The sequence below is a fragment of the Corapipo altera genome, unplaced genomic scaffold (genome assembly GCF_003945725.1).
Source record: "Corapipo altera isolate COAL_440 unplaced genomic scaffold, ASM394572v1 62, whole genome shotgun sequence".
Taxonomy (NCBI): domain Eukaryota; kingdom Metazoa; phylum Chordata; class Aves; order Passeriformes; family Pipridae; genus Corapipo; species Corapipo altera.
The window spans coordinates 11,371,451-11,389,738 of record NW_020884894.1 but is presented as its reverse complement, the minus strand read 5'-3'; the positions used below and the strand labels follow the sequence as shown (position 1 = coordinate 11,389,738).

General features: G+C 48.9%; 1 protein-coding gene across 3 annotated transcripts in view; it reads left to right on the top strand.

Annotated features, from left to right (window-relative positions):
• The window catches only part of WDR59 (WD repeat domain 59), a 48,838-nt gene extending 31,511 nt beyond the window's left edge, over nt 1-17,327 (top strand). For 2 of the 3 annotated variants that reach the window (XM_027646734.1, XM_027646735.1), the window contains exons 19-27: nt 994-1,050; nt 7,060-7,193; nt 8,629-8,710; nt 10,366-10,478; nt 11,517-11,664; nt 11,757-11,829; nt 13,124-13,250; nt 13,624-13,766; nt 15,678-17,327. In XM_027646734.1, coding sequence (XP_027502535.1) covers nt 994-1,050; nt 7,060-7,193; nt 8,629-8,710; nt 10,366-10,478; nt 11,517-11,664; nt 11,757-11,829; nt 13,124-13,250; nt 13,624-13,766; nt 15,678-15,913 — 1,113 coding nt within the window. In that variant the 3' untranslated portion in view covers nt 15,914-17,327. The remainder of the gene's footprint in view (nt 1-993; nt 1,051-7,059; nt 7,194-8,628; nt 8,711-10,365; nt 10,479-11,516; nt 11,665-11,756; nt 11,830-13,123; nt 13,251-13,623; nt 13,767-15,677) is intronic. The other variant, XM_027646736.1, reaches the window with a different exon arrangement.
• Nucleotides 17,328-18,288: the final 961 nt, after the last annotated feature.

Genomic DNA, 18,288 nt, shown 5'->3' with positions numbered 1-18,288 from the left:
GTGAGGTGCACGGGGATGTGGAGGCTGAAGGCATGGCTGATGGTCCTGACTGTCCATCACCAGCTGAAAATAAATGTTACATGCATTACATATGACCCAAAGAACCCCTTCTATTGTATTGACTGTTACAGAACTGTACACAGAATATTTTTTTGAAGTAAGTGTACAGTAATGTGGTTTGAAAGATCTCATTTGTTGTTGCTATAATACTGCACTGAGTTCTGAAATGTCTGCAAGTTCCTAATGAAAGCCTACTTTGGAGCTATTCTGCATCATCAGTCAGCAAATTTGATTGCTCACTCAATCTGAATGAGTTCCTCAACCTGTAATGACAATTTCCACATGGCCCTGCCAAGTAGCAGTGTCTCTACATCCCTTCTAATATCCTGACATATGGCTTTTATTGTTTAAAACGAAAGTGAACAGTTACAGCAGGTTCCAGTGAATGAAGTCCTGGAGGATGCTGAATGTTAAAGGGATATCCGAGTAAGCAGGAGTGTTTATTTAGCTTCCTGCAGATTTCTGTGCCATGGCACTGGACAGCTGTGGTAGAAACGATGCAGTTTGCACTTCAGGCAAGAGGAGTAAAACTGATTAGAGTTTGGGCATGTGGGGCACTTGGGTGTTGTCCTCTGCTCAATTCATGGTACGAACAAGGTCACACAAAGCAGTTCAGTGCTTCTTGCAATAATACAACTCTATGTGGAAGACTTTATTCAGATTTGTGGTTGCCAGAGTCTTCCATCAGAGCTGGTATGGGGCACAGGCACAGCAGCTCTTGCTTTGCCAGGGCCGTAGTGTGTGGTGCAATGGTGTGAGGGTGAAAGCGGGGGATCGTGGTTTGCAACTGTTCATTGTGTAACAGAACTGTTGGGTACGGTATCTTTTACTCTGCTGGTTCAGGGCACTTTTCATTTCAGTTTATTTACCTCTGTCTTTAATTTTCTTGGTGTCTCTCTTCCCTTTTCCTGGGTATAACGTTTTCGCGTACAGATGTCTCCTCGCTCTGCCCGGCGACGTTGGTCCATACAAGCAATTAACGACTTCCCGGTACTGTGTGCTGTGCTAATGCTGTCCTTGATATGACCCTGTCTTCTGCCCAAGGGCCCAAGAATAAGATGCCACCTGCCTGCCTTTGAGCAACCTGCACAGGAGTGGGGGAGTCGCACTCCACACAGGGCCTAGGGCTGCAGCAGGAGCTGTAAGTGGACAGGAGCAGACAGCAGCTGGCAGGGTACAATTGTTGACCCACAAGATGCCTGTTTCACCTGGCCTTGCAGTCAGGAAAGGATGCCAAGGGGTAGTTTGAAGCGTAAGAAAAGATCGACCTCTAAGAAAGAGAGAGTGCCCTGTAGAGGAGCTGAGTGATTATTATACATCATCAACCAACTGATGAGACTGACATTAGGGCTCCTCGTTTCCGAGAAGATGAAGCCTTGCCAGAGAGGGAGGAAAGGTCACTTCAGAGTTGTGGAAGGAACAAACTGGTTGAGTTCCTGACAGTGATCTGTCATCCCGTTAAAATGTGTTGCCAGTTCTCAGTGCAATCCACCATACAGTCTTATTTCCTGGACCAGTAAATAGAATTTTCTCCTTAATTTGTGATCTTCTCCCAGCCCTTGGAATTGCACCGCCCTGCATTCAGTTGGAGTGGTTGCACTTCCAGCCACCCTGGTACTGCCTCCTCCTGGCACCTGCCCTTCTGAGTTTGCTTTGACAGTAGTTTTCTATTAGTCAGGTCCACGTGTCCCTCAAGCTTGAACATCATTCATGTGAACATCTTGATGATATCAGGGTTGTTCAAGCTGTGCTGTACGTTTGGGCAATTACTGTCTCATCACTCATCTGCCAAGCATAGACAAAGCTCAGAAAACTCAATTTCAATTTTAAAATGATCTCTGTAGGTCCGTTTGTCTTAATGTCTGTGTGAACAGCTGTTTTTTCACAGCTGCTGTCCTTCATGCTATCTCTTCATAAGGCAGCAGGGAATAAAATAGAATCCTGTAACACCTAATTTAACTTGGTATAATAGGATCAAACTTTCCTAATTACAACAGCTCTAAGACTATACTAGCAAATAATAGGTGAAAGAAAGCAGAAGCAATTTGCATGACTCCATCAAGCCTTTTTGCAAAGAGCTAATAAAGAAACGGGAGCAGTGGATGCAAGAAATGAAGTTCTGTCTTGGATCAGGAACAGACTGAAGGAAAGAAAAAAAATGAAGCAAGGAACTTGCCAGGTTGTGGTGTGATAAACTGTGGTGCACAAAGGTCCACAGTTTAATTCCCTTACCACTGGCCTGGAAGGAAGAGCAAGTAGTGATGTGATAAAGTTATAATTTTGTCTAACATATACTTAAAAATGATACAAGGGTTAGTCCAAGCCTTGAAGGATTGATTGCATTTGTGGATAACCTTTGGAAGAGGCTGATCTGACTCTCTAAATTGGGCAGTAGTTGCCTCAGGCGAAGACACAGGCAAACACAAGGAGAGGTGTGGGTTATTAGTTCAGACCAGGTGCCTTCCTGCTGGGAGAAGAGCTCAGCATTGCCCAGGCAGCTTGGGGAACCTAGAGCTTAGCAAGTTTCCAAGAAGCAATAATTCATCCTTCCTAGGTAATGGCTAACCTCCTCTGCCCAGGTGCCTGTGCTTCAGGGCAGGTGCCAGCTATTGATTGATGGAAGCTATAAAGAAATATTCCTGCCGTGGGGCACTTGATTCAAAAGGGCCTTGTCTTTTTTTAGCACCTTTGTGGAAGGTGCCTGATATTGTGGGAGATGCTGGAAATAGTAAATGTTGATTATTTTGAAGAGAAGATCCAGGCAGTGCTGCATGAGCCACATGGGGGAGTTGGTGTGTAGGCAGTTGTTCAGAATAAAGGAGCATAGCTTTCTGCAGGGAGGCAGCAATTTTTACATTTTATTTTAAAAAAAATAATATTAGAAGCAGTTTGAACCTGACTTTGAGCAAGATGAATTATTTTCAAAATGCCTCATTGCAGCTTAATCTTTGGCATTGAGACTGTTTTCTTCTGCCCACAACCCTTCCCTTTGCCCTACTAAGGCCAGTTGATACCACGAATCCTGAAATTTTGCATATGCTTATGCGAAACAGGCACTTTGCAATTCAGGATCCTCCTTCCAGCACTGCCTGCCTCAGCAGGATCCAAAGACACACACACCCAAGTGTTCAGCATCCTTTCCAAGCGGGCACGCAGCATTTTGCAACTCCTTCTGCTGAGTATGCAGTGATAATGGTGGTTGCTACAAAGCAGTTGGTGGCTTATTCTTGGGCTATCTGTTTCTACATGTAACCCATTTACTGCCATCGTTATCACCTCAGATTGCAGCAAATTACAGCCTTGGGTACAGTAGTGCAGGTGCAGGCTGGCTTTTTTAGTCATTATTCAGTGCTGTTCCCTGCTGTCACCTCCAATCCCATGATTGTCATAAATGCTTTGGTTACTTTCCTTCTCCTGCTCTCAGGAACTGATGAGTCTTAATTTACTTATCACCATAGCTATTTTCTTTCTTATCTTCCTCTCCTTAAACCGAGGAGCACCTGAATAGATGCAGTTCTCCTTGGCATGGATTCTAGTTTACAGAAAGAGATAAAAGTGTCGGGGCAGTGCAGAAGAGCCACACCTTTGTCCTTCAGCTGTCAGTAGTTAGCTCGGTGCATGCATGTTGATTCTGCTTCAGTTCCAACCATTGTGTTTCCTGCTCCCCATCCTGACCTGTGCTCCAGTCCCTAGGAAGAGACGTGTTTTCTGTTCTACCCTAATGCCCATGAGCCTTGGTGACACCCTTCAATTACACCAGAGTGGGAGCTCCTCCCAGGAGAAGAAACGAAGCAGAAGGGTGGGAGAAACCTCGTGGTGGACCTTGGCCAGACAGACACAACCTAAAGCTTTCCACCTTTGTGGTAATGCCCGTAAAATACCACCTGGTGGAGAGCCCCTCCTGTAATTAACACCAGCAATTATTGGATTCAAAGTAGAGCTTCTGCTGTCAATGGTGATGAGTTTTACCTCATCCGTGGTGGTTCCCACACTTCCAGTTGTGGGTTTTTCCCTAACACTTTATTGCTGTAGCTGAGGCAAACCTGAATTGTGAAAAACCAGACATTTTTAATGGTGACTCTGTGTGTGGCTTTATGATTTTCTTCTGTCACAGCTTTAGGGGCAGGAAGTGGTGGGCATGGAAGTGTAGTACTGGCAGGGCCTTTGACCATTAACTGGCCAGTCCAGGTGCTGCATCAGTAAAGAGTTAGGGCTTCCTTTTTTGCCAGTAAATAGGCAGTGCTAAAAGGAAGAAAACAGGACAATTTTATTGTGAGTCCCAGTCTTCAGGTGTTTCTGATATCTATAGTGTCTTCATTTGTCTGGTGATATGCTAACAGCAAGCAGTGGAAACCATTCATGAGACCTCTTTTTCATTCTCATCCTCATTTGTTGTTATTCTCCTCCAAAAAAAAATTACTGAATTACCTGTGGAAAGTGATGTGTGTCGTCCATGTTTCTAGTCTTTGAAATGCCTGTTGGGAGGCTTCTTCAGTCTGCTCTTGCAGAGGGCAGGAGCAGGTTGAATCTGTTCCCCTAAAAAATGAGGCAGAGAACCTGCCTTGGGCAGAGGGAGCTCTCCAATGGCTTTAAGTCCTGGAGGCAGCTGGCTTACAGATGGTCAGGAGGTGGCAAGTTGCTCTCCAAATTACCTGCCAAGCTCTAGAAGCCCTTGTTGATAGCCCTGAAGAATGTGGTTCTGTGTCTGCCAGCCTGGGCTCAAACACCTGCTCAGACACAGCTTTTGTTGTGGGGAGCCCAGTAGCCCTTCCAGGACAGTGCCTGAGCTCTTGCCCTGGTGCCATGTTGTCATGCTGGGGCTCCCAAGCTTTGCTCAGGTACTGATTTTGGCAGCATCAGCAGCTCCTCGCTGCACGTAGGAGACAGCATTTGCCTGCCCTCAGAAGGAATGGGGTACAGGTGCCACTGTTATTTGGGAACCTTGTTTTAATACATCCCACATCCTTCACCATGGGAAGGCAGCTAAATTTTTAGGTTATCACAAGAGGATTAGCCTGCCCAATGGCAAGAGAGGCAGAGCTGATCCAGGCAGTGCCTTGATTAGGAACTGATGGGCTGAAGAGAGTTGGGTCTCCCACCTGACCCCATTGTAGCCACCTTCCACTGCACAGTGCTTCTCAGCCTCAGGGTACAGATAAGTACTGCAGGCAGATTCTGCTTGGATGAATTAGGATTTGAGGGGATGTGGCAGAGAACAGCACCCTGCCCTAGTCAGCCAGCTTTTCCAGAGCACTGAATGCTGACAGCCCTGTTTCTACCAGTGTTTGGTACCTCTGAATCTTGGGCACTGTGCACACTCTGCTCCTCTTTACTAGCAGGGAGTGATGGAAGATCAGGGGAATGGTGATGCTCTGTCACATGGGCATGCCTGGAAAAACTCACCTTTACCTCCTTCAAGGCTGAAATACCTTCTTTACTTACTGTCATACCTATGCTGGGGCCTCTGATCCTTGGCTGCCCAGTGTCCAGAGCAGCTTTAGGAGCTCATCCGTTTTGCTTCTTGTGGTGTGTGCTGATATTGTGCTCAGCATGGCAAGACCTTCTCAGCACATTGGCCTAAAGCTTGGGCCAGGCAGGCAGTGAAGGAGGAATTCATTTATAACAATGATATAATATAATAATGATAATAAATTTATAACTATAATAAATAACTCGGGAGGAGTTTTTAAGGACATTTTGTGTCTGATAAGCCTGCCCAGGTTCTCACAGGACTGCACGATCGTGGTCAAAGGCCATTTGGCATGCAGCCATCCCAGAGCTGGCCTCACACCCACAGTAGAGGTGACCCTGCTTGCAGTCCAAGTCCTGCCCTTGCTGCAGCCCAGCCTACTCTTTAGGAGCAGGGATATGAGCCCGTGTGGGCTGTGTCTGCCTTGCAGAGTCATCAGCACAGGGCTGCTTCGCTGGCCCGTTCAGAGGGGCTGTTCTGCTTCAAATAGAGGAGTAAGAAGCCCCAGCAGGAGTGCCTCAGGAGGCCCTCCATAGCTCAGCATGGCCAGGCACATGGGCTCTGTGTGTCACTGAGGGAACACGCCATGGGGGAGCAGCATTGCAAAGCATCAGAACCCTGCACAGCAGCCAGTGCTTCCCTTGGTAGAACTCCAGTGCCTTCTGGCTGTTGTGCTACTGCACATCCTCCTGTCCTGTCTCCTCATCCTCCTAGACCAAGGAGTTGGAAGAGGCCAGGATACCAGCCAAATACTCTGTGGTGTTTTACACAGCCAAGGTAGCTTTATGCAACTTGGCATTAAGATGGCCTCCGTGTCTCTTACAGGGAGTATTTGGGAATCTTGGCTTCTTGTTTCTGTTCCCTTTTGTTGGTTCCTCTCCTTTCTTCTCCCCCCTCTTGTGTCCTGAGCCAGCTGTAAGTAGCTGTGAGCATGGTAGCTAAGGATCCTTGCTAGGAAAACTTGGGCCCTGCTTTATCATCTGCCTGTTTGTTTGAAGCTGATGATAAAGCAGGAGGTGGGAGCCCTGTGCTGGGGCTGAGCAGGGCTGTACTCACCCTGGAAGGGCTGACCTAGAGACAGTCTGGAGCTGCCAGCTTGCCCTGAGGCAAAGGGTGAGCAGAAGCTGTGTCCCGCCTGTCTCTGTGCTGATATTGGCTGAAGTCAGCCCTGGTCTATGTGCAGAGGGTTCCCAGAGAAAGAGAACTGAACAGTCCTCCTGCCAAACTTGCCCAGGTTTGATTGGCATCCCGATGTTGATTTGTTCTCTTACTGGCTTTCACGGGGGAACTCACAAAATACTTTTTGAGTGAGTTTGACCTTGAGCTCGCTGCCTTGACCTGCTTTTCACTTCCTACAGATGGAGATGCTTGTTCTCCTGGGCATGCCATGGATGTTTTTCAGGGTAACACAGAGCCTTCTGAAAGGCAGGTTTGGGTGCTGCTTGCATTATTCCTGACCCTCGTGCTTTGTTCCCTGTCCTGAGCACCCTGCTGTCCTCTTCCCCAGTAACTCACTGTTCGTTCTGCAGAAATCGAGGAGGTGGAAAAGCAAACGAGAGGGGACAGATGCCAACAACAGACCCATCAAAGCTGCTGGGAAAGTTATTATCCAAGATATTTCCTGCTTACTGCCTGTCCACAAGCTGCTGGGAGAGCTCTACATGTGAGTTTGTGTGTGCTGTCGTCCTCTCCCAAATGAAAGCAACGGTTTTTGGCATTACTGTGCTTTAATCCTGATGAAGTCAGCACTGATCTTTGAATGTGTCTCTACCTTCTCCCTCTGTTCTTGCCTCACTGCTTTTTTTATGGTCCCACTCTGCCTGTGAGAGGGGACTTGCCTCCTGTAAATCTGAAAAGTGCGAGGGAAGAAGTTTGTGGTGGGGTGTTCTAAATAGAGTTTGAAGTAGTACTTCAGCATCATCACTGCAAATCTTACAGGTTCAGGTTTTCACCAGCTAAAGAGAGAAATTATCTGTACAAATTCTTTTTCAGATCTCATGTTAAATTCTACACTCAAACGCACAGGTTTCAAAATCTCAGTAAATGCATATTTTTGTTCTATAAAATTGTTAATAGCTCATAAGGCTTTTTAATTTCAGAAGTATTTGGAGACTTGTTTGTGCATGCCAGGTCTGTACTGCAAGTTGTTCTGCTTTAATGGAAAGGACGGGGTTCTGTGAGCATTTTTGTGGGGTTTTCAGTTTTTTATAAACAAAGGGCTTTGTTTTTCCAAACTTTCTAAATCATATAGTTACAAAACCTCTGTTCCTGAATTTTTTTCTTTCTTAGCTTAGGTAATACTGACTGGTCCTTCATGGAATTTCCAGTCTATGGACATTCAGGGAAGAAGCAGATTTCCTTCCTTAAAGCCGGGGGGGGAGAGGGTGGAAGAGAGGAAAAAACCCCTTCCTTCTCTCTTTTTCTATATTATCAAAAAGAATGTTCTTTAAAAAAACCTGTTGGACCTTTCTTCTTGGGATATCTCATGTAAACAACCCAGGCATATTCCATATGCCTTAAAATCTTTAGCAGTGTTGAAGTGTTAAGAGTCTTGGGAAGATTTCTGATGACAAGTAGAAAAGTCCAGGTGGGTTTCCTCAGCCCACCTTGCCAACCCCTTAGAGACTTCCCAGTGGGTGTGATTTCCTACTTGAGAACAGGCTGAAAGCCATCCTGATTCTCCACAGCATGCCACCATCTCCCTCCAGGTCAATCAGAGCAGGTTGATGGGCTAAATGGGAACAGGACCGTGGAACTGATGGCAGCAGCTTTTAGGGATAAGAATGATTCTGGGCTTGGTGATATCCTGGCACTGGTCTGATATCTTCTTGGAAATGGTGCTGCTTAGGATCAATCCCAGCTAGTGTGGAGCTGGACTTGATGTGTAGTGTATTAGGGAAAATGAATACTAGGAGAAGGATGGAAGTGATCCCTCAATAACAGAGAGGGAAGGCAGGGGATCCCGGCCACGTGAGCAGGCTCATACTGACCAGGAGGTTCTGGGCTGTTCACTGCTGCCAGGACCACATTCCTCCTGTCCCTCCCCACCTTCCTAGGTAATGTGCCAACGAGAGCTCAGTTCTCTCCTTTCTTTTCAGATTGAATGTGAATAATATCCAGGAGACTTGCCAGAAGAACGCTGCCTCGGCCTTGGCTGTGGGACGGAGGGACCTCGTACAGGTGTGACATATAATCAGACCTTTTCCTCAGCATGCTGTGCTACCCTCAAGTGGCTTGTGCTGCCACTGTGATCCCCAAACAGCCACCTGAGTTCAGCAGCTGTTCCAGGGAGCCTCTGGTTGGTGAGCAGAGGCCTGTGGAACAGCTGGCAAGGTGGTCCCCACCTCACTGACTCTTGGCATGGAGAGATTCCTTCCCAGGGCTGCAAGAAGATTGTTTATGCCCTTTGCCAAATTGAGTGAAGCACATCTTTCAGGGAATTCCTGTAGGCAAATTGAGGAATGCAGCCTGCTTTTGAGTCATCAAATGGAGTAACTGTGCACAGTTGCCTAGTTGCTGTCAGCATTTTGATCCGTAATTTTTTTCGTATTTGTGTAATCATTTCCATTGTTTGGCATTAATCTGTGCTGGCACTAGGTGCTAACACAGCTGGCTTCTCCCAAGAGACCCTGGGCCTAGGGACCCCAAAAGTGGGCTGGCTACTTGCCTTCAGCTAAAAATAGGAGACAAATGGCTATTGTGGCCCATCCTTTTCCCTGTGATTAGTCCATTGCGACAGGCAGAACATTTGACAGGATGCAGGAGCACCTGAGAGAGGTGGGAGCTGACAGTGACAGAGCAGCTGTGCACATCTCCTGAGCATTGGCTCTTCCTAGAGCTGGGCAGGCAATGTGCATAGGCTTACCTGATCTGAACCAAAGCAAACTCAGGCTGTTGTTTTGCTTCTTGGTGGATTCTGCTGGACCCAGAGAGAGAAAGTAGGTCTGGTTCCCCTTTGTCTGTGCTTCCTCTTGCAGTCTAGTTTGCTCTCATTGGACCAGAGCTTGGGTGGAGTAACTTCAACAAGATTTCTCTGAGATACCTCTGCTTCTTGCTTGTTTTTCCCTGTCCATGTAACTCCAGCCTGTATTGCAGGTGTTCCCAGCAGCCACAGAGGCTCGAGTGGCAGGTTACGTGTGGGATGTGCTCTGGAGCAGTGTAGGAAGTGGCGTCTTTCCTGTTTCCTCTCTGTGCTCTCCCATACTCAGCCCTGTCCTTGTTTCAGTTTCTCTTCTGTTTCTTTCTCTCTGATTTCACAATGAGCAGCCGTGGGACTACTGTTCTTAGTACTTGGATCATGTGATTTTTTTACCTTTCTGTGTTGTCAGTTCTCTGATTTAACTAGTTGAATTTCTGAATTAGAAATGGCAAACCGTGCTCCTGTCTGTGCCAGGCTGTGCTAGGAGAACAGCGTTCAGTAACACTCAAAACTAATCAAAAGATACTTATTATGCAAAAACTGATTTACCAGTAAACTTTCTGCTACCAACCATCTCCGAAACCAAGAACTGTATCAAATCTAAACCCTTTTGAAGCTTGTGAGTATAAAATTCACCAACAGATTTGTTAAGCTACCCTGACAGGTCTGTTAGATATAGACTGTTCTGCTTTCACATTTAACCCAAACTCAGAGCAAGTGAGACAGGGAAAGCTTTGAGTTTGTGTTATTCCCTGTATTATTTGTGACACAGAGACCGAAACTCTTCCTTGCTGTCAGGGGAAAAAAAAAAAAGCAAGCTCCTTTATTATCTGTGTGTGAATTTGTGCACACCTATGTTCTGGGAGTGTGGTTATTCCTAATTGTAGCTTTGCTGCTTTTCCTTCCTGTCTGCCAGGTTTGGTCACTGGCCATGGTAGCCACTGATCTCTGTCTCGGACCGAAGTCTGACCCAGATTTGGAGATACCTTGGGCACAACATCCATTTGGACGTCAATTACTGGAGTCCTTGTAGGTGTCTGAGTGCTGGGGAGGGGTTGGGGAATGGTTGCTGAAGCAGGGCCCTCCATAACTATGGACATGTGAGGCATCATTTCAGACCTGGTAGTGGTGCCACAGCATGGATTTTTTCCCACTCTCAAGCCTGCAGTGCCTCACAAAGGGAAGCTCCAAATGTGTTCATGGCATATGGGAGGCAGCACTTGGCCTTCCACCTCTCACCCAGGTCTTCCTTGGCTAGCATTGAGCAACAGCCAGGTGCAGGTGGAGCTCTGCTTTCCACCCTGCCCACAATGCCTGGTTTGGAGGTGTGGGTTTCCTGCTCCCCACTAAACGAGCCTGTTGGTGCAGCAGCTTTTCTCACTTTCAGATTCCCTGTTGCCACGTAGCATTACCGGAAAATCATTCCAGTGGTCTCAAAGCCAAGTGTTAGGTACAGATGTCTTCCAGATAGTGACTCTGCTGAGGAGGGTGCATAATTAGTAATTCATATTACAACTAGTAATTGTATCTGTTGATACACCCTGTTTGGAGGCACAGGATTTGTGTGGTGTAGTTTCCATACTGTTGATTAGCTGAGCTCTCTCCCGCTCCATGGCAGCAATGAGAGTGGAGCACAGGTTGTTCATCACTCTCAGTCTCCAGAGCAAACCAGAAATTTCCTAGCCATCCAAAAAACCTGCAGTGGGATTTTACCTTGTGTGATTTTGCCTAGGTGTGGGATGCTTGCACCCCAGAGGGCTTTGTCAAAAAGATGTTGTGGCTGAGAGTGAGTGTAATGGCTCCAGTGTTACATCAGGCCACGAGTACTGCTGGATTCCCAGAGCTCCTGTTTCTCTCCCACCAGTTAGGGCATGAGCATTTTCAGGAGAACTCACCTTCTCAAAGGTGTGACAGAAAAGCCAGCCCAGTCCCTCAGAGCACACGTGCCACCTGTGGGCAGTCACGTCACCCAAACCACGCAGCAGGCTCACAATTAGCTGCCCTGGAGTCTCGATGTTCTCACCACTGAATCCTGCCCAGGCTCACACTGTCCTTTCCATTTCCCAGGCTGGCTCATTACTCACAACTCCATGACGTGCAGACCCTGGCCATGCTCTGCAGTGTGTTTGAAGCCCAATCCAGGCTACAGGGGTGCCCCAACTCCTACGGCCCCTTTCCTCAGCGTGCCTCCAACCTGGCCTCCCACAGCCGATACGTACGGTCACCATTTCTTTCACATTTGTCTTGAATACCTTTGAACATCTCTCATGCAGATGACATGATTTCTTCTCCTTTCTCCCTCAACAGCCCAGCTTTACTTCCTCTGGCTCCTGTTCCAGCATGTCAGATCCTGGAATTGGCACTGGAGGCTGGAGCATAGGTACGAGACCTGGGTAGTAAGTAAAGGAATCTCCCTCCCTTCTGGCCAAGGTTTTAGATGGCTCCTGTGGTGGGGAAAGGAGGGAGTTAGTACTGGCTGTGATTGCAGATGTGCTCTGCCAGAGCAGCTCTGGAGGGGTTGGCCAACATGGTGTGATTCCATGGCTGGAAGTGAGCAGGACTTGCAGTATCTATATCAAGGTTTCTGCAGTTCTGCATCTTCTGACTTCAGCAGATACTGCCTGACTGGTCTTTGGAGAAGGCCATTACTCATGCCAACTACTCCTGCTAATTTCCTTGTCCTTCATGTGCCTGGACATGGTTCCCAGGATTAGCTGCTCCATCACCTCCCCCAGGGATCGAGCTCAGGCTGACTGGCCTACAGTTCCCTGGGTCCTCCTTCTTGTCCTTTTTGAAGACAGGAGTGGCATTTGCTGTTCTCCAATCCTGAGGCACCTCTCCCAGTCACCACAGTCATTCAATGGGTATCAAGAGTGGCCTTGAAATGTCATCAGCCAGCTAATTCCACGGGGTTCAGGGGGAAAAGCAGTGCTTTGCTTTCTCCTGTCTCTAGAAAAACAGCAGCAGTTGGGAAGACTGGGTTCTTGGTGCCATCAATATCTGAGCTGCAAAGGTGACAAAGACCAGTCCCTCCTAAGGGCTCCCATGTTTGAGTTGAAGCTGTTGGCTAATTCCTAGTGATATACACAGCCTGGGGCAGCACCAGCCCTGTTAGCACCAAAGCTGTGAATTTTTAGTGTGATATCCAGGCATCTGTGACATGGGGAAGAGGGGAGGAAGGGGGTTAGCGGAGTGGATATTGCCTTGTAGCAGTTATTAGCAGTGATCTCCCTGCCCCTGGGGCAGTACCTTGCATACAGAGGCCCCTTTACGTAGCAGCAGTCCTGGTGATGGATGAGAGTCCTCCCTCTCCAGGAAAGAGGAGCCCAGGTCCACCAGTGATAGTGTTCCCAAGCAAACTCCATGGCATTGATTGCCTGGTTGCTTTTTGTCTGAAGCCAAAGACAAAAGCGATTCCTCCCCATTAGATTTCTCTGCCTGGTGATCCCCCTGCCTGTCCTGTCACCACAAGTGCAGGAGAAGCACCTGGCAAGTAGAGGCTGGCACTTAATCTCGGAGTCAGGGCAGTGTTTTTCAGAATGCAGAGGGTGAAACAACGTGTCAGAGAGAAACCCGTGGGGGTGCAAACCTGTAGTCTCCCGTGTCCCTCCCTGAGGCTGGTTTTGAGGAGGCTGTGCTTGCAGAGGTGGGCTCACAGCTCTTGGTGCTTGCAGCAAACAAAGACACGGAGCAGGCCTCCACTCCCTGGTGCGAGTCTTCTCCGGATGACTTCCGCTACGGAAACCTCATGTATCCTGATCATCGGGAGCGGGAGAAAGACCAGCATGAGAAGAACAAAAGGTAGGTTATATGTGTTATTCAGGGAAGTGTGACACTGTGTCCAAGTCACCTGGAACTCCATCGCCAGGGCGCTGGTGCTGTACCACACCTACCCCTAGACCTTGTCATCCACCTAATCACTTGGAGAAGCTTCATCCTGCAGATCAACACTACTGGAATTACACATGATACATCCCTAAGTGGCCGTGGCCCCGGAGGGCAGTCCACCCACGGAGTCTGCACTGTGGAGTGCAGAACAAGTTATTAGTGCTCAGCAGCGCTTCAGCAGCACGTGGGAAGTGCTGCGTTTATAGCACAGCCATTGCCAGAAAGAGCGTTGCAACCAGAGCCTCTGAGAGACAAGGCTCAGTCACAAGCCTGTTTGTTCCTCCAGGCTGCTGGATCCTGCCAACACTCAGCAATTCGATGACTTTAAGAAGTGCTATGGAGAAATCCTTTATCGCTGGGGCCTGCGAGAGAAGCGGGCGGAGGTTCTGAAGTTTGTCTCATGTCCCCCTGATCCCCACAAAGGAATTGGTGAGTGTCTGCTCCAGTTTTGCCCAGGCAGGGTCACAGCTCTGCCTCAGGAGGTTAGGAACATGCAGTCTGCAGGGCAGGATGTGTCACAGACTGAATGGACAAAATTTATCTGAGACACCCATCCAAGGGTTTAAAATGATTATATAGGTGTAATTGAACCTTAGTATGAATCGTTCCAAAGGATTAATAATGGCAAACCAAATATTTAATATGAATAAAATATGAAGGGTTTATTGAAATTGATGATAATAATGATAATGATTGGACTAAACAGGTTTTAATCAGAATCATTTACTACACAGTATAGAAAGTTATAACTACTAATATAGTGCACTGGTTATTAAATCAATAATATCAAAGCTAGCGTAGTAATTACTGTGTAGACATTGATGTTACTCACCCAAAGCAGTGGCCATGGGCAAATCTCTCTCACTCACCCTTGAGGAGTGACCTTCAGGGATGTCTCCACCCAAGGGAAGGATCTTCATACACATCTAGGGGAGGTGTGTTAGAAACCCCCACCATTTAAAAGTGGGCCTGCTCTTTCATAGTATGAAGTGATTGACTGTCAGTCGTACAATTTTAGATAAAATGTCATCCTGCCTGCTCAGCAGAATGTGCTTTATTTTTGAATAAGATGCTATCAGCTCTTTGATTTCTTCTTCTATAAACATCTGCCTCTCCCTTCCCTACCAGGGCTTTCCTATCCCTGTCGGTGCCAGCCTTGGTGAGGAGGCATTTGTCTTACCTATCATCTGTGTGATGGGTCTAATCTGAGGTAGTTTGACCAAGCTGGTTTAGCATCCTTCAGCACTAAAAAAAGCAGGACCCCCCCACACTTGAGCCATCACCAGTAGCTTGCAAGTAAGGCAAAATCCAAGCTGGTTTGCTCCTGCTTATGCAGAGCATCCTGCTACACAGATGAAGAGTGTCCACTGGTCACTGAAATGTCACTGAAAATGTGGCATTTAACCTCTGACAGAGTTTAGCTCTGCAACTGAGTGGGTTTGACTTCTTCACTGCTCTGGGTGGAGATGAGGCCTGCAGGTGTTGGTTCAAGGGCTTTGACACCTGTGACATCTCTGCAGCAAAGCTGGAAATGCACACACTGCCACGCCAGCAGTGCTCAGCTCTGTGCTGATGGATCTCCTTTTTTCCCTCGGAGTAAAAGCTCAGACACGCCCTGTCCTTGTTGAGTCTGGGCTGAAGTGTCCTTATGTTAAAATTGCAAGATCCCTAAGTGGGTGAGCTAGTCAAGAAATAGGCAAAGAGAACTTTTCTCCCAAAATATTTTCCACAGTGTAGATGCCCAGCTTAAGGCAAAATGGCTTCTTCCCAGACCTCTGGGGGCAGATGTGCTTAACCTGTGGGGAGAGAAGCAGGGGAGGGATGCCAGAGAAGCAGCAGTTGCCTCACCTTGTCACCCAGAATGACTCTTGGAGAGTTACTGGAGTGAAAATTGCTGCTTGTTGCCTCTCCATGGCTGACAGGTCACTGTACAGGCATCAGGTGCCTTGGGTACACTCTGGGCCCTCTCTCTGTGATGAGAAATAGAGGCTGTTCTTGTCTGCTTAATGACACTTCATAGTGGTGAGAGGCGGATCAGAGCGGGGGAAGCCTTCATGTGTCAGTGTCTCCCAAGGTAGAAATCCAACAGACATTCCCAGCAGGCAGCTGGAGCTATCAGGGGAATTAGTGGGCCAGTTGGTGCCCTGACACTCCGATTGCCTGTTCCTTGATCAAACCAAGGTCTCCATTCTCCCCTCCTGGGGGAATTTTGAGGCAGGTCTCTTGGGCAGTGGGTTCAGGGAGCTCATCTGCTGAACGGGGGGGCTGTTGGCAGGGCTGCTCTGTCCGTGATTCCAGCAGCACTAACTGTCCTGCTCTGCCTTCCTTCCCTCCCGGCAGAGTTCGGGGTGTACTGCAGCCACTGCCGCAGCGAGGTGCGTGGCACCCAGTGTGCCATCTGCAAGGGCTTCACCTTCCAGTGTGCCATCTGCCACGTGGCCGTGCGCGGCTCCTCCAACTTCTGCCTGACCTGCGGACACGGGGGCCACACCAGCCACATGATGGAGTGGTTCCGCACGCAGGAGGTGTGTCCCACGGGCTGTGGGTGCCACTGCCTGCTCGAGAGCACCTTCTGAGCAGGGGAGACAGCGGGGCCACCCCACAATGGGGTGGAGGGTTTCATTCCCAAGCTCTGCTCCGCAGTGTCCGGAGGGGATCGTCACGAGGAGCTGAAGCGGGATGTCCTGGCCACGCGCTGTGGTGATGTTTACAAGTGCTTCCAGTACTCCTACACTTCCCAGGTTGCTTTCAGATTGATTTGACTGAATTCCCTGTGTCCATTGCTGGCAATGGATGCCAGACCAGAAAAACTGCTCTCTCCTGCAGAGGGGTGTGTGAACGTTGGTGCGTTTGGGATGAGGAGGTGTTTGAAAGCTCCCCTGGAAAGAGCCCACCTGGCAGAGCCAAACTCACTCCAGTGATGTAGTGTCTCTCCAGGTTCCTCCTTACAGGGGCTCAAAGTGAGCAAAACAGTTGTTTTACACACTTAAAGGCAGAAATAATTCTCAACCAACAGTGAGCTCTAGAGGTGAGCTGTAAATGGCGCTTGAAGAGCAAATAGTCTGTGAGACTGTGCTCAGAGTTACTTATTTTGAATGGCTGTTTACATTGTTTAGATTTCCCCATAAAGCAAGAGAAGGAAGTGGCATTTTTCAGCATTACTTCTTAAATAGCTTCCTGCTCACTGGTCAGTACCTGTGGCTGGTGCAAAAAGCCCAGCCAAGCACCCAAGGTCCCTGGGATTAGTTGCTTCCAGCAGTTTTGGTACTGCTAGGCTTTAAGGTGTCTCCATCTCCTGCTCTGACCAGGTGAAAAAATGCACTTTAACCTGTCCCTGCCTTGTTGCTAACACTTCCTGGTGACTGGGAAAGGCACCTGCCTTTGAGTTTGGGATCCACATTGTCTTTTCGTAGATGGTGGCATATTGGAAAGCCTTTGCTTCCTCACTGAGAAAACACAAGGACACTTGTTCCATGCAACTCCTTTTGGCTGTTGTCTCCAAGCTCTACAGGGAAAATTATGGATAATTTGAGATATGCTGCTACTGTGCTTGAGTGATGAGGCTCCTGAGCCACGGAGGCTGCAGTTTCTAGGGAAAAAGGGGATTTGGAAGCATGGTGAGATCCAGGGAGGCAAAAGGCTTATGCCCTTTCTCCCTGTGGAGCTTCAATTGGAGAATGTATGGATCTGTCTGTTGGGGCTGTGCCCACTGGGCACTCCCAGCCCCGGGATGCTGCCGTGCAGTGAGTGCACACCCAGAGCTCACAGGCTGCACCCCTCTGGGCTGGGCTCAGCCTGAGCTCTGGGTTTGGGCAAATGTGTGGTCAGGGATGAGCCCACCGGGGCTGCCCCCACCCATGCCAGCGCTGATCCCTCCCTCTGGGGCCCCCTGCCATGCCCACTCCCACCCCCTGTGCTAGTTCAGGCTGTGGGATCCTGCTGTGGAATAAACAGATGTTGTATCTTAAAACATTAAAATTATTTTTTTAAGTGCTGTTCTGATAGAACTTGGTGTTGCTCTGCTGGTTCTCCCTCCGTGGGGAGCCCCCAGCAGCATTTCCTCCTGGCGTGGTGGTGCATGCTGCACCCATGGCCCTCTCCCTGCGCCCCAAACCAGGGGGCTCAGTGGCTGCAGTAGCTGGGGGGCTGCCGTGTCCCCCAGTGTCCCCCAGCCCTGCCTGGGACGATGTGCTGGCACATGGCACAACAGCCTGGGAACTGCCTGGGAACTGCCCGCAGTCCTGAGGCTCCTCTTGGGAAAGCGAAGCCGGGCGGCGTCTGAGCTGCGGGTGAACAAAACCCCACATCCTGCAGTGCGGGGAGGCCCCGGGCAGTGTCTGCCCCCGAGGGAGGCAGGCAGGGCACTGGGGTCCTGCCCGGCGCCGTGGCAGCCCTCGGGCCGGGGTGCTCCGTGCCGGGAGCTGCAGGGAGAGGGCTCCCGCCCTCCGCCTCCCTACGTGACAGCCATTCAGCTCGGAAGTATTTTCATTTCCATGCCTGAGTGCTCTCGTAGCTTGGAAGGGAAAGGAGACTTGTTATTTAAAGGTGATGGACCGACAAATCGTGGTATTTAGTGTGTTATTACAGTCCATTACAGTCTATCTCCATAGTATGTGAGCAGCCCTGAGGAGGAGCACGGCCGGCACTTCAGAGGAAGGAGGAAAAGCCCTTGTTGCCCTGGCTGTTTGTGCAGCCCTGCACAGATGGGTGGAATTTCTTCCCGGATGCTGCAGGCAGTTCCCTCACACCCTGCAGCATATGTGGTGGTTGCTTTGTGAGCAGTCTCGCTCGATGCAGGAGTGACTATTGCAAGGAAACAGGAATGGCTTATTCCCACCTGCCTGGAGCCGGGCAAAGAGAGAAATGTTGTCTTTGCTGCACTGGGCAGCAGTAAATGATCAGAAACGGGGTGTGCTGGTGCCCCACACCAGTCCCTTCTGCACTGCTCCCC